Below are 26354 nucleotides of genomic sequence, written 5' to 3'. Positions count from 1 at the left end.
GTCCTGATAATGAATTCAATGGAGATTCGTTGCTTATTGTCTTTTTGGGAAAAAAAAAAAAAAATATATATATATATATATTGAGTTTGAATTTGAGTCTCACTCTGTTGCCCAGGCTGGAGTGCAGTGGCATGCTCACGGCCACTACAACCTCAATCTGCAGGGCTCAGGTGATCCTTTCACCTCAGTCTTCCCGGTGACTGGAACCACAGGTGAATGGCACCATGCCTGGTTAATTTTTTGATTTATAGTAGGGACAAGATCTTGTGAAGTTGCCTAGACTGATCTCAAACCCCTGGTCTCAGGCAATCCTCTCACCTCTGCCTCCCAAAGTGCTGGGATTACTGGTATGAGCCATTGCACCTGGCTTGAGTATATATATATTTTGAGTTGGAGTCTCACTCTGTCACCCAGACTTGAGTGCAGTGGCTGCTCCCGGCCACCACAGCCTCTACCTGCTGGGCTCCGGCGATCCTTCCGCCTCAGCCTTCCAAGGAGCCGGAATTAGAGGCGCGTGCTACCACGCCCGGCTGATGTTTATTTTTTTTTTATTTATCAATATTTTTTATTATGGTGTTGTGGGGTACAGTTAAGGGTTAGGTATACAAGTACGTTTAATTCAGGCACCCTGTTGATAAGAGGTGTTTCCTCATCCCCAGACAGATATTTGCTGCCTTTGATCCCATCTCCCCCCACCATAGTTTCCCACTACTGTCAGTCATTTTCTTATAGTATTACATTGGATGTTAAAGGTCCATTATATGATTTTTTTATTTATTGTAGAGATGAGGTCTCGCTGCCCAGGCGGGTCTCGAACCCACGGGCTCAGGCAATCCACTCACCTCAGCCTCCCAAAGGTGTGGGATTACAGGCTGAGCCACCGAGCCTGGCTTGAGTATATTCTTTAATAAAGTTTCTTTTCATATCGTTTGCCTACTTTCCCATATGGATATCTAAATTTTTCTCACTAATTTGAAGTTTTTATATATTTGTCTGTTTAGTCTGTTATAACAAAATACCATAGACTGGATAGCATATAAGCACAGAAATTTATTTCTCACAGTTCTGAAGGCTTGGAAGTCCAAGATCAAGGAACCAGCACATTCAATGTTTGGTGAGAGCTTTCTGGTTCACCTTCTAGCTCTGTTTTCACATGGTGGAGGAGACAAGAGAGCTATCTTGTGCCTCCTTTATAAAAGTATGAATTCCATGACCTAATCACCTCCCAAAGTCTCTGCTTCCTGATATAATCACCTTGGAAATGAGAATTTCAACATAAAAATTTGAGAAGGGATGTGAACATTCAAACTCTCGCATGTATTATGAATACAATCTTTTATTAGCTAGAGTTGTTACAAATATATTTTCTAATTGAAAGTTGTTTCTTTACTCTCTTTATGGTATTTTTGATTAATGTGTTTTAATCTTAGTATAGTAATATTAATGTTTCTTTTATGGTGAATGTTTTTAAGAAATCTTTGCCTACTGCAATGTCATAAAGATGCTCCCCTATGTTTTAAAGTGCTTTTGTTGCTATTGTTATTGTTTTACTTTTTACATTTAGATCTGCAATTCATCTGTATTGATTTGGGGGTACAGTGTCAAGTTTTTTGTTGCTGTTGTTTAATATAGTTAAGTGATTCAGTAACATTTGTTGAATTACTTTACACTCTGAGTTTTTAAATCAGGCATTACCAATTTCAAAGGAACTATTTACTGTGTGACTGAAGAGGAATGTTATAGTTTGTTTTCATGAGGAGAAACATTATAGTTTGTTTTCATAAGAGACAGGGTGTATGTACTATGTCAGAAACTTTATATGCATCATCTTATCTGGACCTCAGAACAACCTTGCAAAGAATGTATTATCATTCCATTCTGTAGTTGAGAAAACTGAAGCTTAGAAAGGACAAGCAATTAGCTCAAGGTTAAATACTGAGTAGAAGAGCTATGATTCAATATCTATTATTTTTTTCTGACTCCAAAGCTCATGTCTAACTCTTTCTTCTGCAAGCATCATGTGACAGTATTCATTAGAACTAGGGAGAGTGAATAACCAGCGAGATGAGGATATTAAGCTATAATCAACTTGGCTGTTCTAGTACTAAGATAAATATTTTTACCTGAGGTATACATAAAACATGGTTATTCTTTGCCCTCTATAATGATGATGGATAGTGGTCAGATGTTACTTCTTTTCACTGGAAGCCTTTCAGGAGTTCTGTATGTTCAACTCTAGCTCTTAAAACAAAGTGCAACGTTGGCATTACCATCCCCATTTGACAGATAAGAAAACTGATGGTCAAATAGGTCAGAAGATTTATTTTAGGTCAAATAACAAAGCCAAATATTTAAGGTCAACGAGTGGTAGAATAGGGTCCAGCACTTATTTAACTTACTTCCACAACTCTGATGATCTAATCTCATTGTCCAGATTATTGATTTAGATGATCATTATTGTATTTCAGAGTAAAGGTCCTTTAAGCCCTGTAAGTCCCTTCTTACTTCCTAGCCTTTAGGTTCAAGTTTCTCATTCTCCAGCCCCACTGCTGCCCAGGAAGAATACACCTCTCATACAGCTATCCATCTGAAAGCAATCTGCTGTTTTTAGCCCTTCTGTCATCCCTAAGAGACTTCTGGTTCCTTCCTTCACTTGTCTTCAGCACGTCCATGCCCCAAAGCAAAATGCAGAATTTGAATATGCAGCTGATGCTGCCTGTCACCTTCTTCCAGACACAGAAGTGTGTAATTGCAAAAATTGTTTCATAATCCTCCCCAATTAAACTCCTGACGACCTAATTTTAAAGACTCCATTGGATTTTTACATTGATGCCCTCCTTCCTCCTTCCACCCCCCAGCCCTGCCCTCCCCAGGTAGACCGTCCACATTCCACAATTCCAAATTAGAAAATATCTTCAGCATGGTGAGGGGTCATAACATCTTCTTTTGGTGTTTTCTTTTTTATTATTATGAGTTATTCAATGAGGCTCTGACATTATATGAAGAACGGAGAGAAAGAAAAATAGGTTATTAAAGCAATGAAAGAAACTCAAAGAGAGGAATGATTAAAAGCCAAATATTTATCTGAAAAACATAATGAACAGAGTGGGTCTGATGGCCAGTTATAATTCATAATAGTACATCTATAGCATTTCTGAGACTCCTTTCAGTGGAACTTTGAGCATTCTGACACTATTGGCTTGACACATTCATCTTTTGTCAGAACCGTTTCTTTAAAATACACACACACACACACACACACACACACATACTTAGAGAGAGAAAGTCACACACAGCATAGCTAAAGAACAGTTCATCATCAGTAACCTAAGAAACAACTACTTACTTTCTCGGTTTAGTCTGTGGTCTATGGAATACACATTTTGTATAGTCTCACAAAAGTACTCAGACCCCCATTACCAATATCAACGAAATGCCAAGGAAGAAGCACTGGGTATAAATAAAATAATAATTCAAGACTCCAATTTCTTTATTTCTTTTTCTTTTTTTTTTTGCATTTCCTCTCCACTTTTCAATACATACTCCTGGTAGGCAAATGGAGTTATGGATTATAGTTTTCTTTTTCAGCCTAGATCTGTTTTTTCCCTCTCTCCTTGGCACTCAATTTGTATGATCTCCCCTAAAATGCCACTGGCCTGGCACTGCATTCCCATCTTAGGCAAAACCTCCAATTAAAATCAGCAGGGAGTTTGCTTGAATTAGGAACCCCAGCCTGGGCTCCTCAGCTGGGGAGTTTTGAAAGGGCTATGTGTACCTTTGAAAGCACTGATGGGAAGCCCTGGGTGGCAGAGTTACTGTCCTCCAAATGACGAGTGATTCCATGCTGTGTCACCAGGAAAACTGTCAGGTGGACAGAAAATCCTGGTTGAGGCAAAGGCAGTCTGCAGGGAAGCAGCTGAGGTGTTTCCATGGACCAGAGCCTCATTTCTTCTCCAGTCTGAGGATTAGAGGGCAGGGGATGTACACAGGGTCATTGAGGGAACATTGAGTTTGTCCCCAGAAATTCTGAACTCTGGTCTGCTATGCTCATGCTGTGTGACCATGGGTGAGACACAATCTCTCTCTGGTCTTCAACCCCCCTCATGGGTAGAATGGAAATTACAAGGGCGTCCTATTTTCTGGCGTTGGTGTGAGGATAAAGAGAAAATTGCCATGATGTAGAAAGCACTCAAGAAACCCTAATCTACCTCAGCCACCAGGTCTCTGTGCTTAGTTCTAAACATGAGAGAGATGGACTAAATATTTCCAAGGTTCCTTCTTGAAAGTTCCCTGCTTCTATGGTCCAAACTGCTTCATTCAGAGTCAATGTGGGTGCCTGTCAATCAGGCTCCAGGGTTTTCCAATTTAGAAATAAAAATGCAACTTCCTGCCCTCCTCTCCTTCTTTCTTCCTTCCCTCCTCTTAGCCCCGTATCAGAATGAATTGAAATCTCATCCAACAGAAAGATGCTGATTTGGATGTATTGGAGCTCAGCTTTGGCTGAAATGGAAGATACCTTGGGTCCCTAGGGATCGAGAAAAGCATTTTAAAAGCTGCTCCTCCCTTCCTCACTCTGTCTGCCTTTGCAAGACCCTCCCTTCTGGAGCAGCCTATTAAGCTGCTTCTCTGTTGCCAGGGTTGAGAGGCTGTCACCGACTAGCCTGGGAAATGGTATTTATAGATCGCAGTCCCTCCTACCCCTGGCCCCCAGCCTCTCCCTATGTACTTGTCGGGAGCCCCAATTATCCGTGAGTGGAGGAGAGGGTCCCTGGCAGGTCCAGAGGAAGTGAGGGATGTGATAATAGGCTCTTCACAGACTCAAACTTCTAGTATTTTTTCATTATTTCAATTTTTTTCTCTTCTTGTCACCTGCTTCCTTTCTTCTTTCTTGTCTTTTCATTATAATTTTGCATTATGATATATAGAAGAAAGTGCACCGATACCAGAGCTAGAGTATGCTATTTGAATGTGGAGTACCTTGTGATCTCAGACAAGTTATCTCACTTCTCAAGGACTCATTTATCTTCATCTGAACCACTGAGATGGTTTTACACGCTGCTCAGGGAGACAGTAAGAAGTGCCTCCAGCACCATGCCTGATATATAGTGAGTACTCAACAGATGTAGGTCTCAGATACCTCAGTTAGTTTTGGGTGCTGCTGGCAACTGCACACTGCAGGGTTTATGACTGTCAAGATTACTACTCAGAACAGTGGCTGGAGATGGAGAAGGTATAGGAGAGTGATCTGATTGAGGCTGCTTCTTCATTATTGAAATATGCTTACATTAAAAAGACACACACACACAATGGAATGAGCTTGTTTTCCTCCTAATCTTCTCCTCAAAATGGAATATTAAACAACAAAGGAACATTCACTGACCTTGAGAATTATGACTCATCGGTAACATTATTCCACCTCTCCACCCCAACCCCCACCACCTCACTGGCCTCATCAGACAAGGAGGGGCTAGACAACTAGCCAGCCTTCATATTGTCCGTTTAATGTCCACATTCCCTGAATCTGTGAGGTAAGACAGATGAAGCCTTGGCTGAATTTCTTCATTCCTATCCTGCCATCACATTCTCCTGTCCAGTGTCTCCTGCACAGCCCCTGTCTGCTCATCTGCTCTTTTTTCCCTACCATCTCCAACACCAAGTCCTTTTCTTCTTTCTTATCACCCTTCCTCATTCTCTACCTCTTCCCTGGGTTTTCTCTTTCCTCTTTTTCTCAGCCTGGTGCTGCCTGCTCCCCGTGAACACCACCTCCTTTCTAAGTCCTCGTGCTGTATCATTAATGCCTTCTTTGATACAGCCCACAACCTCATGATTATTCTGAGGTCAGGAGATGCAGGTGCCATGCAGCTCGCGAATGCGTCTCAGAGGCCCTCTGTCCCCAATCCCTCCTGCCCGACGGGGTTAGAATCCTAATTTGCCACTAGCCCCGTTGCTTATTGCAGCATCACCAGGAACTTTCATCTTTTTATTTCTCCCACCAAGGATTCTGAGAGTTCAGCCACAATGAGGCATTGATTCAAGGAGTGGGGGCTGTGGTCCTGACAAAGGGTCCCAATGATGAGACACGAGAAAGGGGGCGCTCTACGGGGTTATAGAATGCCTTGCAGATGGGAACAGAGGAGCTCTAAATGGGGTACTGTCCTGTCACTTGGAGAGGGAGTGACAGGGGCAAGTGTGGGCCATTTGAAAGAGGCATTTTGAAATGACACTCTTGTCAGATGGAACCACGCAATCAGAGCTGCGTGGAGGGCCCCTGCAGCTCACAAAATATCAGATGACTCATCCCCAATATTCAGTCAATGTTCTGGTTTGGGAGGTGGGAGCCACACAGCTGATTATTATTCCAGCTTCGTTTTCTGAAGGCTGGGCCTGCTGCTGTTCTCCAGGCTGTAATAGGATTGGTCTCACGAAGCAGAAACTGGGAGGCCTGGAGCTGTGTGGGTGGATGGTATAGAAAACTAACACTGCAATCCCAAGGGGAGAGAGAGAAGTTTTTCTTTTTAATGAAAAATCAGAAGAAAAATATTAATATTCTTCATTCATTCATTCATTCAGCAAACATTCATTCATTCAGTAAACATTTTATAGTTCCAGGATCTAGGCTAGGTGCTAAGGAAGCAGGAACCTTCCTTTTCAAGCCTAATACTTGGAGGGGAAACTGACAAGTAAACAAGGCATTTCAATACAATGTTTTGGATGTTGTGAGGGAGGTTTTATTGCCGGGGGTGGGGATAGTTCTGTGGATTTAAAAGGTAGAGGGTTTCAAGAAGTGCACTAATTATACGCCATTTTCTCCCGGTTGATAAGCAACTCATTTAAAGCAAAGCAAGCTGGGAAGCCATTTCAACAGTATCCATTTTCAAATGTATATAACAAAATGGTTTTCCTCAAACTCCAGAGAGATAGTGAAATCCCTGAGTGTGTCTCAGTGCCTTCAAAGGAAGAGCTTATTCTCTGGGATAAGAGTACTTTTTATTATTACCTTTTTCATAATTGCTCTTTACCAGGCTCTTTTAAGCACTTTAAATATATTATCTCACTGAATCCTCTCACCAGCTGCCTAAGATGGGCTTTATTATACTCATTTTAGATATGGATACTGAGGCTTAAACAAAGTGACTTGTTCCTGGTTATAGAACCAACCGGGACTTTGAACTCAGCTCTGCTTGGGTCAACATTCATGCTTTTCAACCTTAGGCTTTGCTACCTAATTAGGCTCTTGGTGTTTGTGGTTTGGTGATCATGGCTCATCAGTGGAAATGATAGAATAGGTGGATTGTTAACACTTCCTACCACAGGGAGTAGAATACAAATCGGGTTCTTATTGCAGCTTAATAAAAAGAAAATCAGGAATCACCGACACTGTTACCATCATTGCTATGAACATCACCACAGCACATTGCAGTCTTAGGAAAGCCTTTCTTGATTCTTGCTTGATAGATAATGCTAAAAACCATAGCTGTGCGCCAGGAGGCTTCTCTACTCACTGGTTGTATGAATCTGGGCCCATCATTTCACCTCTGAGCTAATATTGCTATGCCTATAAAATAGTGCTGACGGGCCCTTTGCAGGAATAACAACAGCTAACTTTTATGGATCTCTTAGTAACTACCTAGTTTGAGGCTAAGCCTTCACATAAAAATTCATGTAATCCTCACACAGCTCTGTATGGTAGAGACGATTAGGAAGATGAAGGAACCTGTCCAGCATTACCTCAGCTCACAGGTGGAAGAGTCAGGATTTTAAAGCTATCTTTGACTGACCTCGAGCACCAAGCTATTTTCAGGGTGTTGCTGTGAGGCTCAAGTGAGAAAATGGGAGTGAATATACCCTGTGCAGGGTAGAAAGTGCCAAACATGTGTAAGGGATTACTAGTGACATGGAAGACAGCCAAGAGGTGACTTGCACAGAAATGAGGAAAGTTGAGAAACCTCTAAGCTGACTGCCTTACATATTTTTGCCTTTTCTTTTGTAACTTCTTATCTGATGGAGTTATCTGTCTTCTCTGGAATATTTCAGTAACTGAAATCTGGGTATAGACTTTGGCATCACTTATTATGTTGAGGGGTCGAGAGGAGGGGAGCTTTGGAAATGGATGCAGGTTGCAATGGAAAGACTACTGAATTAAGAATTACCAGAGCTCTCAGTACTCTCAGGAAATGCAAAAGTTTGGAGCTTTGAAAAAATGGGGGAAATAACACCTTCTGTACATATTTTGAAAAACTACCGTGAGGATCATCAAAGATCATCAATATGGAAGCACTACATGATTTTTAGAGTATGATAAAATACAATTTTTTTGAGGTTGTTAGATGTTATTTAACCACATGGGAGGAATTTGTGAGGGGGGTGGAAACATCTGGTGTAAGTGAAAAGAAATAAACCCCAAGGTTTTTTCTGTTGCTGATTTTATTTTTAGCAATTTGTTGTCATCTGGAGGGGGTATTTTATTTTAGACATTCTAATTTCCTGAATCAAACATCTTTAGGACTATGATGTAATGGAATCAAAGACCTCAAAGAAAACTTACTCTAACCCTGTCACTTTCCAGATGAGGGCACTGAGCATTAGAAAGGTAAAGAACAGTGTCAGACCGCTGTGCTGTGGCATGCAAGGATCTACAATGCTATAATGCAGTTCTTTCCATTTATATCCACTGTCCTTCCTGATATAATGGTTCTGCCTAGTCTCTTCATTCTTTGCATGATCAACTGAATGACTGGCAACCCACAGCCCCACTTGCGGTGGTTAACCTTCTCCATTTTTCCTCCCTCCCCAGGACAATTCAGCAGTGGCTTGCAAGGGTCCAGTCGCTTCTCTATTGCAATGAGAATGGGTTCTGGGGAACCTTTCTGGAGAGCCAGAGGAGCTGCGTGTGCCACGGGAGCACCACTCTGTGCCAGCGCCCCATCCCCTGCATCATAGGCGGGAACAACAGCTGCGCCATGTGCAGCCTGGCCAACATTTCACTCTGCGGCTCCTGCAACAAGGGCTACAAGCTGTACCGAGGTCGCTGCGAGCCACAGAACGTGGACTCGGAGCGGAGTGAGCAGTTCATCAGTTTCGAGACCGATCTGGACTTCCAGGACCTAGAGCTGAAGTATTTGCTGCAGAAGATGGACTCGCGCCTCTACGTGCACACCACCTTCATCAGCAACGAGATCCGTCTCGACACCTTCTTTGACCCTCGGTGGCGCAAGCGTATGTCCCTCACTCTCAAGAGCAACAAGAACCGCATGGACTTCATACACATGGTGATCGGCATGTCCATGCGCATCTGCCAGATGCGCAACAGCAGCCTGGACCCCATGTTCTTTGTCTACGTCAACCCCTTCAGCGGGAGCCACTCGGAGGGCTGGAACATGCCCTTTGGGGAGTTTGGCTACCCGCGGTGGGAGAAGATCCGTCTCCAAAACAGCCAGTGCTACAACTGGACTCTCTTGCTGGGCAACCGGTGGAAAACGTTTTTCGAGACAGTCCACATCTACCTACGTAGTCGGACTCGGCTACCCACCCTTCTGCGTAATGAGACCGGCCAGGGCCCCGTGGACCTGTCCGACCCCTCCAAGAGGCAGTTCTACATCAAGATCTCCGATGTGCAGGTGTTCGGGTACAGCCTGAGGTTCAACGCCGACCTCCTCCGCAGTGCCGTGCAGCAGGTCAACCAGTCATACACACAGGGTGGCCAGTTCTATTCCTCTTCGTCTGTGATGCTCCTCTTGTTGGATATTCGGGACCGAATTAATCGCCTGGCCCCTCCTGTGGCCCCGGGGAAGCCCCAGCTGGACTTGTTCTCCTGTATGCTGAAACATCGCCTGAAACTGACCAACAGCGAGATCATCAGGGTGAACCACGCCTTGGACCTGTACAACACCGAGATCCTCAAACAGTCGGACCAGATGACAACCAAACTCTGCTAACCCGGTACTCCTTGCCATGGGTGTTCCACAACAGAACAAAGCAAAGCAAAACAAAACAAAAACAGAAACACAAAAATTTGTAAAATGTAATTAATATTCAAAGAAAAGGAGGAAAATCTTCATCTGTTGGAAACTAAAACGTTCTAGCAACTGTATAAAACCGTTGGGCATGTTTGTTATTTCTATACTCTGTCATGAAGAAGGGTCTCAGACTTTTGTGGAGCATTGAGGGAATTGCTGCATAGGCCTCAGGTGCTGTATGGAGGGGGGAGAAGAGAGAAAGCATATGCAATGAATTGTAAAGATCTCTGCTGTGCAGGTGCTAAGATTAAACCCTAAAAAGAAAGAGATATATGTAATGTACAACTGACACTGCCATTTTTCCTTGTGGGAGGAAATGGACATAGATAAAGAAGATATTTCTTCGGTTAAGATTTCTTTCCTCTTTATGCTTAATTCCTTGTGTGTGTGTATCTTGTTCCTTTTTTTTTTTAACTCATTCTCACACAGGGGTGGGAATACAGTAATAATGCTATCTCATCCATATAGCTTCTTTCTTTAGTGAATACACTAAAACTAATGAAAGCTGGCCAGTAGGTAGGATAGAGGAGGGCACATTCACATAATCACAAGACAATAAGCAACCTGGGCTGTCAGCTCATCAGACTCCTCAGTTTGGGAAATAGGCTCAGAGAGAAATGGCTACACCCAGAGTTACTGCCTGAGTAAGGACTTGAACCCTACTCTCTGGCTTCCTTGGCAATACACCTTCTTTCAAATCACACTGGCAACACTACTATTGACTCCTCTAACAAACCTGCCAAAGGATGGAGTATTTTTCAGTCTGAGGTTGTTTTGATTGTGTGTGTGTGTGTGTGTGTGTAAAGAAATTTTTCCCACCTACTTTCTCAAAAAAAAGGTGCCAGATTTCCTAGAAATTCTTTCCATATTAAAGATAAAATTTTAGTTTGAATAAATTTAGTGACCACAAATAAAGTAAAATAAAGTGTTAGTATTGCATTGGTCTACCAGACAGATTTTTCCAAGGAAGGACTTAAAAAATTATAAATATACGCATACATATGCATATTATATATGTCCTTTGATTAGCTCTTAATACGCAGTCACACACCTACATCCCCCCTCCTCACACAAGAATATAAACACTATCACTTTCTTGGGATTTGTGAAAGGTGAGAAGACGTATGAGGGACTTGAGGGTTAAACAGGACTGGGAGACTCAAGAAATAAAGTTCATTCGAAAGCTATTCTGTAAAGGATTTGGGAAGACATCTCTTCTTAGTTTTCAGGAGCTCTGGCTTATATTTTTGCTAAGATGGTGCTTACAAGAGGTACTTCCTGAGCATTTCAATTCTAATTTCTGCATAAGCAAACAAATACAGAATCACAACATTTTAGAGTTGAAAGAGAAAATAGAACTGCTATGATCTAAATGTCTGCCCAGTGCAGAGCTCCTCTTCACCATCACTGACAACTCACAGTTTACTGACTGGAGTATAGCAGGGACAGTAAGCCAATTATCTCTATCTTCCATTTCCGTTGAATTCTTCTTTCACAGAAGGGAGTAATAGTCTCATTCTAGCTTTTGGGGGAACCTCCAAAACCCAAAATTTATTTATAAAAAATTGTGTCTTTATTTTTACATGTTTAAACTTTAATCACCTTCAAAGCACTCTTCGTTTGATGCCATACACCTTCGAGACACTTTTTCCATTGCTTAAAACACTTGTGAACTCATCAATTTTAATACCTTTTAGTGCTTCTGCTGTTTTTTTGTTTCACCTCTTCCACATCAGCAAAACATTTCCTTTTGAGGACTTTTTTTCATCCAGGGAAACAAAGAAAATTCACTTGGGGCGAGATCAGGTGAATAGGGAGTGTGGGACATGGGGGTTATGCCAATTTTGGTCAAAAACTGGTGAACATTTAGCAGGGTGGGCAGGTGCATTAGTAGTTCACTCATCATGAAATGGGCAAATACGTTGAAAGAAACTCTAAAAAAAAAAATCACTGAAACCGAACTCAGCCTCTTATAACAATGCTAGCTGATACACAGATGCCAATGGGTTCTTACAACATTTACATATCTGGGGAAGCCTGTACTGCAAGGGCCCCACCCTCTGAAAAATAATTCCAGGATTTTTTGGGTCCCTTCTTATAAAACAGACCTAATGATTTTAATATCTTTCTATACCTTGAGCAGCTTTGCACACTCATCCACTTGCTCCTATTCTGAAATGTGCATTTCTCTCTCATGGAAATGTTATCCTTGATAAAAGCACCAAAAGCTGTATCAGAGGTTACCAGGTCGGTGACAGTAGGACACAAAATGAACACTGTCATTATTTTAGGTTATATTTAGGTGAAAGAAGGGGAAGATTTCAATGCATAAGAGATAACGAGTTATCGATTTTGTTTAAGTGTGCAAAAGGAAAGAATTCTTTTTTTCTAGAATGAAAAATTTCAACATTAATAGCCCAGTTTTTAGTATGGATTAATATATAGGCTATATACATTTTGACAACATGTACTTCAGACTGACATAAATTTTGGGATCTCAGATTTTTGAGAGGGTTCAGTGTTCATTTAGGTTAAATCCTTCATGCCAGAGGTCACATCACACTTTATCCATCAAGCACAAAATTTTGAAGGAGCCCATACATGATCAAACATTTATTAAACACCTGGTGGATGAATGGGTCAGCAGACATACAAAGATTTGTAAGGTAAGGGTTCCTTCCTTTGTGCCAATCATGGACTAGTGAAAAAGGCAGACATATAAAAACAATTTTAATAAAAGACAATAATTGCAATATGCCGTGATGAGTGCTTTTATACAGTCAGACACACAGAGAGGAGCCCTGAAAGAGTTATCAACTCTGTCCATAGGGACACAAAAGTCTTTATAGGAGAGACTTTCTCATTCTTAGTGTTGCAAATGATCAGGAGTTGGACAAGTTAGAAAAAAACAGAATGACCAAAGGAACAGTAAATGCAAAAAACACGTAAATATAAATATGTATGCTGTACTAGAGTCAGTTACAATAATTATTTTTGAAGGTGTTATTTTAAATGGTAAACCTTGCTACCAAGGGGAGTGAGAATATTGAGTCTATGTGAGAAGCAGAAACAATCATCCAAAATCTTTATGATCTGAAGAATAAATTTAAGACTGGTTGTTCCTCGGTCCTCTCTTTTCTCCTTCAGCTCCACTTTCCAGGCACTTCCAAAGACTCCTAATGTAATAAGCCCTTGTATTTGCACAACACTTTACAGATTGCAAGGCAATCTTCATATGCACAGTGCTACCTAATCCTCATCAAAATTCAGTTAGGACCTTCAACCTGAGATTTTTCCCCAGGCGTCACTGAAAGTATGAGGGGGAAAACGTCTTCCTTTCACCTTGAAAATATTACCTCAGTCACTGCAACTTACAGAAAGAGACATTGCAGAAAAGTCTAATGATTAAAAAGGTCAGGGAAATAGAGGAATTTTTAAAGAGAGAGAAAGATTCAGATATCAAAATATTCATCTTAAGGTGATAAGAAAATACACAGCTATGAAAGGACACAAAGGTCGGTGGATTTCCAAATGTCTCCTGCTTGGGTCTGGTTGACCCTTTGAGCTATCAAAGTTCCCCTCTAGCTGGGAGGAAGAGAATCCTGAAGACTCTAAGTGAGATTTTAATTCAATTAGTGTCTTACCAATTTGATGTAGCAACCAAGGACCTATGGTGTCTGATTAATATGCTGATGCTAAGACACAAGAGTGAACAGAATGCCCATTTGGATAAGGCCTGGCAGCAAAGCGTGGCATTGCTATGGAAACCACAGAAGGCCATTAATTAGCTATCAAATAAAATCATTGGAAAATTCTGGACCTTGGCACATCTGCCCCCTTCAGAAAGGAGGACAGGAGGAGGTCACACTAACAGCAAGTCTCCCTCCAGTGATTAAAATCACAGTTATACAGAGACTACATGTTGCAAAGTGGAAGAATGATGGGGGGCAGGGGGCAAAACAGAGGGACACAATAAGAATGAGGCTTTGGGATTATTCAAGTCCAAGAATATAATTTGGAATGTGGAGTATCTTGTTGTATTGTCTATATTGATAAAATGATCTTAATGACAAACATTTTATCTTGTTCTCTGTTCTGTGGAAAGTGATAATAGTAATATGAATCCACTAGATGGTGATAAATGATCAGGGGAAGAGGCCATAGAGTCAAAGGGTGAAGAGTGATTAACACCTAATATAACGGATGCAGATCATATAACTCTCAAGTTAATCAAGGGAAACAAATTTGTCAAGAAGGCAGAAAAGGAGAAAAAAATAATTATTAAAATACCTAGACACATATAAGCAGATACAATAACAGAATTTACTACACAGATAAACACAATAAATGTAATTGGATAAAACCGGTTGGTAAAAAAACAGAGGTTGTCAGGATTATGATTTATAAACTAAAATACAAAGCTAAAGGTTGAAAATAGGAGAATTGACAAAGATGTACTAGACACATATTGACTAAAACAAAGCTGATGTGGCACTAGGGTTGAAGATGGTTAATTTACCGGGAAGAATGGAAAGACTACTGAGCACATAGAGTCACAGAGACTTAAGGTTTAAAAAGTCTTTACCGATCTTTAACATTTCAACTTTTAGGGATGGGGAATTATACCCAGAGTTATTGTACCAGTTCTGAACACTGATCATGAGTTTATGTCCCTTTTCACTACCTCAAAGTTAAAGATTGTATAGCCTAATCTCCTAATCAATACAAGAATCAAAGATCAGCCCCATGGCATTTACACAAACAGGTAACCAAACTCACATGCATATTTCTTTTTTCTCTCTCCTACTCTCTCTGTATACATGTATATATATATATATATATATATATATATATATATATATATACATATATATATACACACACACAAATATTAAATATATATATTAAAAATATATGCATACATGTATTATATACATAAATATGTATTATATATATAGAGAGAGAGAGTGAGTGAGAGAGAGAGAGACAAAGACAGAAAGAGAGAGATTCCTTTTCTTGCCTCATAAAAATAGTAGGTATTTTTCCAACTGAGTATCAATCAAATTTTTTGGTGTGTATAATTATCTTGGGCTGAATGAAAGTCACTATCTTTCTCAGAACTATGTAATATCAGTGACTCCAGTTTTGCCTACCTAAAAAGACCTAAAAGACAGGGGTTGCCTGAGTATACTCTCCAGTTTCAATATTCCTTCTCTATCCAAGCCATTATCATTGCCTGCAGTTACAATTGTAACATAATTTTTCACTTTTCAGCATCAAGTTGGTCAGCATTACAAGTCAAGGCATATGGTACATTCTTTCACTTTGACTTGGAACCCTCTCAACACAACAAAGTCACTCAAGATAGAATGAGATACAATTTGAATCAATGAGCAGGAAATAACCTCAAGTTTATTACACAAAATTGTCACCTTCTCAGTTCAGGGAGAATTATATATTTTTAAAATTTTAATTAATTTAGGAGCAATTATTGACTTTGAGATATGTGAAAACTCTGGGATCTTTCCCAATAAAAATGAACTTTCACATATACTTTTGCATAATAGTTCACAGATCCTGTAACAACCTTTCTAGAACATTCTGGAATGCTACAAACTTTAGAAAGTAACTGATCTGGACAAAACCATGAGTTTAAGTCTCTTTTAACTATTTTGAGCATAGTTTGAACTAGTATCACCTTTCAAGTTAATGTAGTTCATATACCTCTGCTCTCAGAGAAGGCAGTCTTTATATAAGATAAGCATCTTGATGGAATGGTAGATATGAGCCCTTTAATAAAGCCCTACATAAATTAGATTCAATGATTAAGCAGATATGTTCTCTGTAAGTACTGACTAAAAGAAACAAGTTTCTAAACTGGAAAGTAAAGAGTTAGTTTAAAGGATAAAAAGGAACACCTCAATATATATTTCATCATCAGATAGTTTAGTTCCCTGAACCTAGTACAATGGTGGGCATGAAGTTTGAAGGAGGGATTATTAATTCAGTAAACAGAAACTCTCTGCTAAATAGTTTGGAATAAACATATGAGCTTTGTGAATCACAAGTTGATGTCCTCTCTCAGTTGAGTATTTGACCGCCACTTCTCAAATTCCTTGCTTGGTAGATGTCCTCTGAAGCTGTGTTTGTTCCACTGAAGGACCAGTTTCTCCCTAAAAGTGGTCAGTGATCCTCTTTCACATCCAAAGCTTCACAGTCTTGATAAAACTTCTAAATAGCGATATGTAAATGGTCTTAGTAAAAAATTGAAACAAAAGGTTCAGAGCTAATGATGAAATAGAAGAGATACCTAAGCTAAAAGTCTAAAATTTAGTGTTGATGTCACTAAAGATGACTGTGCTAGTGATTCCTGAAAACTCTAGCCAGGTACTGAAGACTGGATTGACTTTGCCACAGGCCTGAATAAGTAAGGAAATTGTAATGCAAGAATAAATTAGGGATGATTATAAACACTGCCTACAGTTTATTAATTACATGTTGTTAATTGTATAACATATAATTATAAATTAATAATAATGTCATGTATTATTTTGAGAGCTCACAAAAGTAGTGTAAACTTAAAGACTAGATCCAGGTACTAGGTTTTCTTAAGTTATCAGGAACCCACAGGGCAAGAATTAGACCTCAAATTTTCCAATTCCCTGGTTAGTGGTTTAATCATTACACTCAGTATTATTCTTGACATGAGAAAATAATAGGCAGAATAGCACTGTGACTAGAAGCACAAACCTGGAGACAGGAAACAGGACCTAGAACTTGGTTATTCACTACCTGTGACACTTGACTGAGACATTTGACATTGTTGTCTTTATTTTCTTCTTCTGTAAAAAGGAGATTCCTAATAGGTCATCTTTAATATGGTTCCTTTAATAAATAAGTGCTTTTAAAGAGCCTACTGCCTGGCATGTAGGATGCCTATCTGCAAAGTAATCTTAATATCTAAAATCAATTGAGGTCATAGCACTATGAGTCAAGCACCAGAAAGAATTTGATGAAAATTGTTTAATATCTTAGTCCCTTTGAGCTGCTATAACAAAATACGTAAGACTGGGTAATTCATAAACAATATAAATTTATTTCTCACAGTTCTCATGACTAGAAAGTTCAAGATTAAGACATTGGCAGACCCAATGTCTGGTGAGGGCCTGTTTCTCATGGGTGGCAACTCCTTGCTGTGTTCTCATCACATGGTGGAAAGGGCAAGGGTGATTCCTTGGATCACTTTTATGAGGGTACTGACTCATTAATGTGGGCAGAGGCTCATGACTTAATCACTTCCCAAAGACACTCCTTCTTAATATTATCACATTGGGTATTAAGTTTCAACACATGGTTTTTTGGGAGAAACATCAACATTCAGATTATAACATATTAATTAACTTCATGGCAACCCAAAGTTGTGGGTCTAATTACCTCTTCAGTTTACATATGAACAAGCTGAATCTCAGAAAGTTGAAGTAACTTGACTGTGGCCACATAGCTAGTGATGGAATGATGATTTGTCAGTCTCCAAAAACAGATCTTCTAACTATGCCACATGCTGTTTCCTCAATAAGTACAAATAAGTCAATCTAATTTTTTAAAAAATAAATACACAGGTATAAATAAGACCTTTAACAAAGGTACTTATAAAAAGAGTCAGACCGTAAAAGGCATCTGGCACCACTCCTTTAACACAGAATTGTTAAATCCTTTTATGAGCCAGAGTCATGGGTATCTGGATGGTGTTAAATGTGCTGATACCTGGAATCACAGAGCTTCAGCAGGGACGCAAGAGGAGTAGACTGTCTAGGGCAGATTTTCCATCTGGAAGATCACGATCTGGCTCAGAGCACAAATGTATTTCTTATGTCTTCTCAAACACATTGGGAAAACCTACTGGTTTATGCTTAAAAATTGCAGGTAGGGCTAAGCACCTTTTTGGCAAAGCACTACTGATTTATGTGTTGCTCTTTTCTGGGAAGGAGCAGCACTAATGGAGTGAGATGGGCAAGCAATGAGCACTGACAAGGGTAATTGAGGTAATTGAGAGAAGACTAGTCTGTTCCCCAAAGCTATGATACAAAAAGGAAGCCATTGATTTCCAACTGAGCCAATTCACACATTTCGACATAGTAGGTAGAACAGGAACCATTCTGGTTCAAGGTCTCTGAACACCATCCTAGACCCATGCAATATAGATCAAAATAGCTAAAGGAGATCTTTAGAATGGATGGGGAAGGATGGAGAGCAACTTCTGCAGACAGTAAGTGCGACTCTGTGAAGACATCCTCATTGTCCTTGTTCTGCTTTCTGCTATCCTACTTTCTTATATTATTTGCATATCCCTGATTCCAGAATTTCCAGAATTGTTATCCTTGTCAATAATATACAAACCAATTTTCCTTCTCTTATAGTGACACTGAAGCTTTATTGGTAGAAAAGCAGAATAAATATGCTACCTTGTGATGAGGAAGTTTAAGTGTTTATAAAAACATTACTTCTACAAGTGATGTCTCTTGAAAAGGGGAATATGAATGTCACCTTCAACCCTTATAGGGTCAGTCAGGTCTTAGGAAATGGGATTTAGCACACACGGGCACAAGAGGAAAAGAAGGCACATGATTTTTAATGAGCCTCCATGATATTACAGGTATTTAACACACAGCATATTTAATTCCCACAAATTTCTAAGAGAGAGTTGTTATTTCCGTTATACATAAAAGGTTAGGTAACTCCAGTTCAGTTTGGCAATTTTTAAGCATAAACATTAAGCAGTGAGGATAAGATAGAGTGGTTAGCAGTGGGGCCAAAGGCCTGAAGGGAGTTCAATTCTTGGTTCTGGCTTTTATAAACTATATGACCTTAGAAAGTTACTTAACCTCTATGTACCAGATTCTTCGTCTGTCATATTGTGAGAATAATAACTCTTACTTCATCTGGTTCCTGGAAGGACATTTCTTTTGCCAGATTTTCACCCTTTATAAGAGTTAGTACAGTTAAGACCCAGCCTGGAACTCCCTGGCACGCAGTAAGCATTCAGTTGAAGTAAACTTTCTTTTTTAAAAAAATTATTTTATTTTAAGAATGTGGGGTACAAATGGGTGTTCGGTATATACTTTGAGCTGGGATGGTTCAAGACCAAGGTGAAATGTTTGTCTCTTTTTGCCCCTTGACTTGACTCACTATGTATGTGTCTCCTCTGAGAACTTCTCTAGCACGGGAACTGAGTAGAAAAGTTAGAGAAAAATCCCTGCCTCCCAGATGTTCACAAGCCAGCAATGGCAACAAATATATTTAAAACCTGAAATAGGTGCAGAGTACAATTAGGGGAGGCATAGTTTTAAAACAATAAAAATGGAACCTGGAAACGAGAATAAAAGGTTTTGTAAGACCAGGCGCTCCCAGTGACTTTTTCCAGTATTCTCTTGCTTGACAAAGCTTTATACAGGCTCACCCCATTTTCAGGCAAGCAGAGATGTTGCTTAGCAACTCAGTCAGGAACAGTAGAATGAGTTTCGTGCTGGTAGCATCTGGGGCTGCTACTGCAGTCCTGGGAAAAAACAAACTTTCACTTAAGCACCTAGGAAGAGAGTCCTCCGAAAGGTAAGATTGAACAGAAAGTAGACAAAGGGGAAAATACCCAGTCTGAATTAGTGAAAAAATAGAGAATTAATATTATTTTTATTTTTCAAATACTGGGAAAACTTGGTATTGCAAAAGAGATTTGCTAATTTGAGGACTTGTTAAGTCTGCTGTATTGAATTTTGATGTGACAGTTGAGGCCAGTAGGACATGCCAGTTCCTAGTTCATGTAGTTCACCTGTCTCAACAGCTACAGCCTCTTGGTTACCACCTACAAGTTCAATCTCAAAACAAAAGCTGGAGAAGATACTGTCCTTAGTCAGTAGAGATTGAAAGTGTTTGAGTTCATCTCTAAATTCATTCATTCCACAAATATTTTTCCAAAGTTTGCAGCTTAGTGAGGAAGTTGAGTATTGTTATATGTTAAGGAGAGGGAGATATTAAGTGTACAACATGGACTCTTAAGCTAGATTGTAGGGCAAGGCTATGGAAACACAGGGATCTGATGTTTAATAACAATCCTGAATAATGTCAAATTGAATAAAGAGCAGAAGGGAACACTGTTCCATGTGGAGTAAACTTTTTAGGTAGTGGTTCAGTTCAGCAGAAGATGAAAGAAAAGAGGATGAACTGGAGAAAAGGATGCAGAGCAGTAGTATCAGAGGATAAGGGTATTATGTAGTCATATGATGAAAAGTCTTACAACTCATATGAGGATTGTGGACTTTATCCTAAAAGCAACTGGCAGCCTTTATAGAATTTCAAGCACGATGATATATGCTTGAATATACCCAGCATATAGTCAGTCTTTCTACTATCCCAATTCTATTCTTGTATCACAGTACTTGTGTCCCTGCTCTAGTCCTTTGAACTCCTGGTTTGACCTTCTGCTTAGTTCTCCTGTCCCTGAAGAACAAGGACCTTGCTATTTTTTTTCTTGGTTGTATCTTCCCCCTTTTCCTAATGTATACAGTTTGCTCTTGAATCTAAATTTGTAGCATCCATTTACCTGATTTTCCTTCTGACTTTGCCTCTTAGTCATAAGGGGTAACTTTTTCCATGGACCACTGACTGCCCCCAATCCTATTTGATTGGACTACCTCTCGATAACTCACTATCATTTTCTTCCATCCTCCCAACACCAGGTAAAGTCCCCTGATTGGTTATCTTCTCACACCCTGCAGCAACTGTGTTTGAACCAACTACTTGCCCAGGAACTGATCCATTCCAAATGACTTGTCTTATTTCAAGTTCTGGTCAACCTAGTGAAAACCCAATAACTTCATCTGCACCACCTATCTCTTTAGAATGGTGGTTGAGGACAAACCTTCTGGAGCCCACTTCTCTTAAGAGTGAATGAATTCTGGCCTTAATCTTTAGCTGGGTGACCTCTGGCAAGTTCGTTCATTTTTCTGAATCTGTTTAATCATCATTATGTGAAGATATTGTCATTAATCTAATAGAGTTGCTGTGAAGATTTAAAAAATACTATGGAGAGAAAATATCTAGAATGGCACCTTGCACATAGTAAGAACAAAAATAAATATTATACTTTGAAAGTGCATTATCTGTACACATTTCTGGTTTTGATCCTTGCAATGACTTCCTAAAATTGGAGGATCAAAGGAGAGTCTGCATATCTGCATATTTACTATGTATCTGTACAGATACACGGTAAAAACAGAATAAATATAGCTATTATTATTCATTATTACCAGTTTTCCCTGAAATTAATTGAGTCTTATTTTCTTGAATATAGGCTCATCATAAATGAACAAGCAGAAACCAACCATCATGATGTTTCCTGTATGTGTATTCATACCAACCCACCCACAAAATGCAGCATTTGTCTTCTAAGGTCTATTCTTCATCTTTGAGAAGGACCAACAACTTTTGAAACTTTCTTCCTCTTGGTTTTAGAAGCCATTCTGCAAAAATCTTCATCTGGGAGATTAACAGAATAGCGGCACTGAAAATCTTCAGTGGTACCATTCTCATCTAAGTTTAGAAGAATGACATTACATGAAACACTAGCTAGTGATAATGGCTGAATTGTGTCCTCCTAAAATTCATATGTTTTAAGTCCTCACCCTCAGTACTTCAGAATATGACTGCAGATAGTCCTCTAACCAGGTAATTAGGGTAAAACAAGTCTATGAGGGTGAACCTTAATCCAATCTGAGTATGCCATTATAAAAGAGGCAATTTAGACTCACAATAAAGCATCAGGCATGTGTGCCCACAGAGGAAAGATTTTGTGAGCACATAGTGAGAATACAAGCCAGAGAGAGTGGGCTCAGAGAAAGCCAAACCTGTTAGAACTTTAATCTAGAACTTCTAGTCTCCAAAAACACAAGAAAATACACTTCTGTTGTTTAAGCCTCCCAGCCTGTGGAATTTTGTTACAGGAAGCCCTTAGCAACTTAAATGGCTTATTAAAGAATTTGAATGACGTGACTGTGGAGGTAGATGGAGGCCAAATGGGGAAAGGCAATGATGGGTGTTGATGTGGTGGCTTGGATTTTCTGAGAATGGGTAGATGGAGACTTGCATTTTGCTTCCATACAGAGAAATGGATCAATGCAATTGCTGGCCTAGGTGCCTTGTAAAATGAACACTTGGTGTATGTCTTGAATGCAGTATCTAGGTCCCCTTATGAGGCCAATAAAAAGACACTATAAACAACCTAAGTATGGTCATTTATAGAAGCAGCACCCTCAAAAACACACAGGATTTCTTCAAAATATCTTCAGATTATGGTTGCAAGGCAGTGGTTCAACCAAAAACCAGTCATTGCCACATTTTCCTGGAACCGTATGTACAGGATTGATACAGTCTCCAAAAGAAGGTATCAGGGAACTTCATTAATGAACATAAAGGTCATCCTGCTAATCAGGTAGGTAACAACTCAGAACAAGATATAGTCTAAAAAAAAATAAGTGTAATATTTTTTAGAATCTGTATGTTGTGAAATAAACTAATAACCATCTTATATAAGTAGATGGAGCAACTGCAAAGTAACTGTACTATGGCAAGAGGCAGGCTTGTTTTAATCTCTGTTGCATCCTTTGTACTAGTATAGCATCTGGCACAGGTATGTGCTCAGAAAGAATTTGTTGAATTAAAAATATGGAGTGTCCGTATGTTTATTCTCTAAGTCAGAGATGCATAGACAGAGACCCAGAGCATTAAAGAGACTTAGCCTAGGTCACCCAATGAGTCAGCTGCAGAGACAAGGCGAACTTGGAAAAATCTGACTCCCATTCCAATGCTCTGCTCAAAGCTCATGAAGATATTTAACATCTTTTTTGTCTGGGCCAGGCCAATGGATGTGCAGAACGATCTAGTGTGACAAATCCCTTTTTCCTCTGTCTCCATGCAAAGGGAATTGCCATCTTCTGTGATCATCAAGCTGGCAACATCAGTCTGGAAGTTTGTTAATGACACTGACCTAAATCTGTCACGTTGCAAGAAACTCTTCACAGCAGCTGGGATTTGCTGCCATGTAACAGCTTTATGGTATGTGGAACATTCTAATAAGCTGATTAAAAAATAAATGTTTTGCAGCCTTAATATGTACTTTTCAGACATCTGATACAAAGCAAAATGAGTGGAAACATCATACTGAGTATAAAAAAGCAGGAATCTTGTTGTATTAGAGGATGCATATACTTGAGTTTTGGCACATTTCTCACGGCCACCAGAGCTAAGGTCTAGCGTGGTCATATATCTGCCTTTAAGCCTTTCCTTGTTTTGTTTTCATGCAATTCAGTACATGAGGGATAGAGTTATAGGTAAGCAATGGGCTTTCCTAGGATGTGTTTACTACTAACTGTACCCATGAAGCAAGATCATTTTATTATTTGTGTGCCTGACAGAGGTGTGTGTCCATATTTCTGATTCTCCAAAAGACTCTGAAAGAAAGATAGACGTAGCCAACTTCATCTTAAAGAATAAGAAACCAGGTCTCAAAAAATGTCAGATTGTCTTTGGGATTGGAACTTTGGAGAAACAGGATTCACACAGGTTCTGGTCTGACATCAAAGATCATGTTATGGAAAACATTCTTGACTTCTTTCATCTAGCAAATCTTGGGTACCGTCTATGTGCTTGGAATTGGGCTTAGGTGGCTTGCTGTCTCAAAGCAAATGAAAGGTGCAAATAGTTTTTATAATATTCTTGAGGGTAACAGTCTTCTGGTTGAAACATAAATCTCGTCCTTATCAGTACTTTTCCATTATATTAAGAAACAGAACCTCATAGATGAATACTTTACAATTGCCCATTGTACAGGAATAAAATAATATAGAAGATTTGGGTTGCCCAAACCTTGTGCATTCCCAAGAAAGGCCTGTCTTCAGTACTGGTAAATGGTAAATACCTGTTTTTTCTCTGGGATCTGGGGTAAGAATAGTTGAGGTCAGTCACATATGTGCTGCACTTTTATGTAATTGATTCTCAATACAAATTCTGGACACTAAGGCTCAGGTGAGCTTCCCTAGGTAACACTTCACATGTGTTGTCACACATTGTAGCTGGGAGAATTAAATGTATCCATGCAACACCACAAGGCGAGGATACCTAAAAGCTGGCTCCTAGTTTATCTTGGACTTCACCCCGTGTACCTTTTCCTTTTGCTGATTTTAATCTGTATTTTTTGCTGTAATAATATTTAACAGTTAGTATAACACCTTTGGAGTTCTGTGAGTTCTTTTAGCGAATCAACAAATGTCAGCATGGTCATAGGCATCTGTAGCATAACTATTCACTTCCCCATTTATCGTCTTCTGTATTCTTCCTTATGCTCCAGAACACCCATGTTAGCATATCCAATCTATAACTGAGGAATAGTAGGCTCCCTGAGGTCAAGTGTCTTCTTTGATAGTATTAGGGGGACCAATGTCACCTGCATTCTAAACCCATGGAGATTGGGAGTGATTAAGCAGATGGAGATCCAAATATCATCTGTCACATTGATAAATGGGAAGTTAGAAGATGTTGTTTAGGTATACACTATAATGGGCTCTCTGCTACTATACCCTGGAATTATGGATATACCCACCCAATTACAGATACCCCTGAACAACCATAGGCCTCTCTCCTGAAAACTAAGCTCCCATCCCAAGCTATGGCATGACAAAGAGATCAATACACTACTTTGCAAGGAGGTAGAGCCTAGAGAGGAGACAGGTTACTTGCTCTCTTGGACACAACTATCAGAACACTCACTCTACTCCCAAGTGAGAAATAAGTGAGAAGGTGGAGAGAGACACAAGGAACAGTCATATAAGTAATGGGTGACCTTTTGTGTGGATCCAATGATACAGAGGAAAGAAAACTGCCTTAATGTCTCAGGAAGTAAGTGATGCTGCTGGGAGTAGAACTTCCAGTGTTCCTGGAGCCCAGCAGTGTCCTCTGACACCATTCTATATTGACCTTGTGGCTTACACTGTGCTTTTTATTCTTTATTTTTATTTATTTATTTATTTATTTGATTTGGAGTCTCACTCTGTCACCCAGACTGGAGTGCAGTGGCCACTCCCGGCCACCGCAGCCTCGACCTGCTGGACTCCAGTGATCCTTTCGCCTCAGCCTTCCAAGTAGCTAGAACTACAGGCACGTGCTACCACACCTGGCTAATTTTTTGATTTATTGTAGAGATGAGGTCTCGCCAAGTTGCCCAGGTGAGTCTCGAATCTGTGGGCTCAGGCAATCCACTCACCTCAGCCTCCCAAAGCACGGGATCATAGGCTGAGCCACCGAGCCCGGCTACACTGTGCTTTTTATTATTGACCTCTAACTCTCAGGATCTCAATGGCATAAGATTCTGCCAATGTTTAAAACGCAACAAAAGCTCTAAGTAACCTTCATTGTACTTAGCTAACACCACATATTTAAAGATAACAACCCCCCTTTCTACAGGTCCAGGACTATTTCTCAAAGACTGTGCCTGTTACTTAAGCATCAGTCTTTAGTTTTCTCAAATTGTTTTGCAATATCAGAATGTATCCATATTCTCAGACTTAATTCTTTCAACCACTTTTCAGTCCTATCTCAACTCTCTTCCCTTTCACAGACTAGAAAAGCTACTCTGAAATATGAAAGTTTCTGTGTTTCAGCTTCACTATTTGTGTGTCTATTTTTTGAGCATTCATTAAGCATAAGCTACCTATCAGATATTGTTTTATATTCTGGGAATACAATAGCAACTAAGTCCTTGCCTCAAAGCCTTTACCCTTCATTTTAGGAAGTAGAGCATGCTGACAAAACATGGAAACACACATCCAAGGAACAAAGATAGACACATTTGCAGAATACAGTCAAGGATTAGGTGAGAGAGTGGCGCCTCTCTTGTTTGCACTCTAAAAACATCTATTCTTGTTCCATCATTCACATCAGCTCCCCATTCTCCCCCCCCCCAGCCTTCAGTTGTCTCTTTTTCTCCATTCTTCAGCTATTGCCAACACCCACTCATGGTTCAACTAGTGTCCTCAGTACCTAGACTCCTCACTAACCATGATGGTTTGGACCAGACGCTCTACTGAACACTGGCCTGGCGACCAATCTGTACCAAATTCAAGTGCAAATCAGATTTGGGCTGGACCTGCCTTGCAGACTGCCTTAGCACCTTCTGCTGCAAGGCTCCTACCGGCAGAGCTCAAATTGTACCTCCAGAGACCTAGAAGCTAAGGCAAGCCTCTGCTCTGGAATTGCTAATCCAAGCTGAAGCACAATCCACTCACCTCCTGGTTT

General features: G+C 39.9%; 1 protein-coding gene across 1 annotated transcript in view; it reads left to right on the top strand.

Moving 5' to 3' along the window:
• BRINP1 (BMP/retinoic acid inducible neural specific 1) overlaps positions 1–10369 on the top strand; it is a 187736-nt gene extending 177367 nt beyond the window's left edge. The window contains exon 8 of the mRNA XM_008065596.2: positions 8795–10369. Within this exon, the coding sequence (XP_008063787.1) occupies positions 8795–9935 (1141 nt within the window). The 3' untranslated portion in view covers positions 9936–10369. The remainder of the gene's footprint in view (positions 1–8794) is intronic.
• Positions 10370–26354: the final 15985 nt, after the last annotated feature.

This window comes from Carlito syrichta, unplaced genomic scaffold, assembly GCF_000164805.1.
Source record: "Carlito syrichta isolate Samal-C Ts95f unplaced genomic scaffold, Tarsius_syrichta-2.0.1 Scaffold308678, whole genome shotgun sequence".
In the NCBI taxonomy this organism is placed as follows: Eukaryota; Metazoa; Chordata; class Mammalia; order Primates; family Tarsiidae; genus Carlito; species Carlito syrichta.
This window is presented reverse-complemented; position numbering and strand designations above follow the sequence as displayed.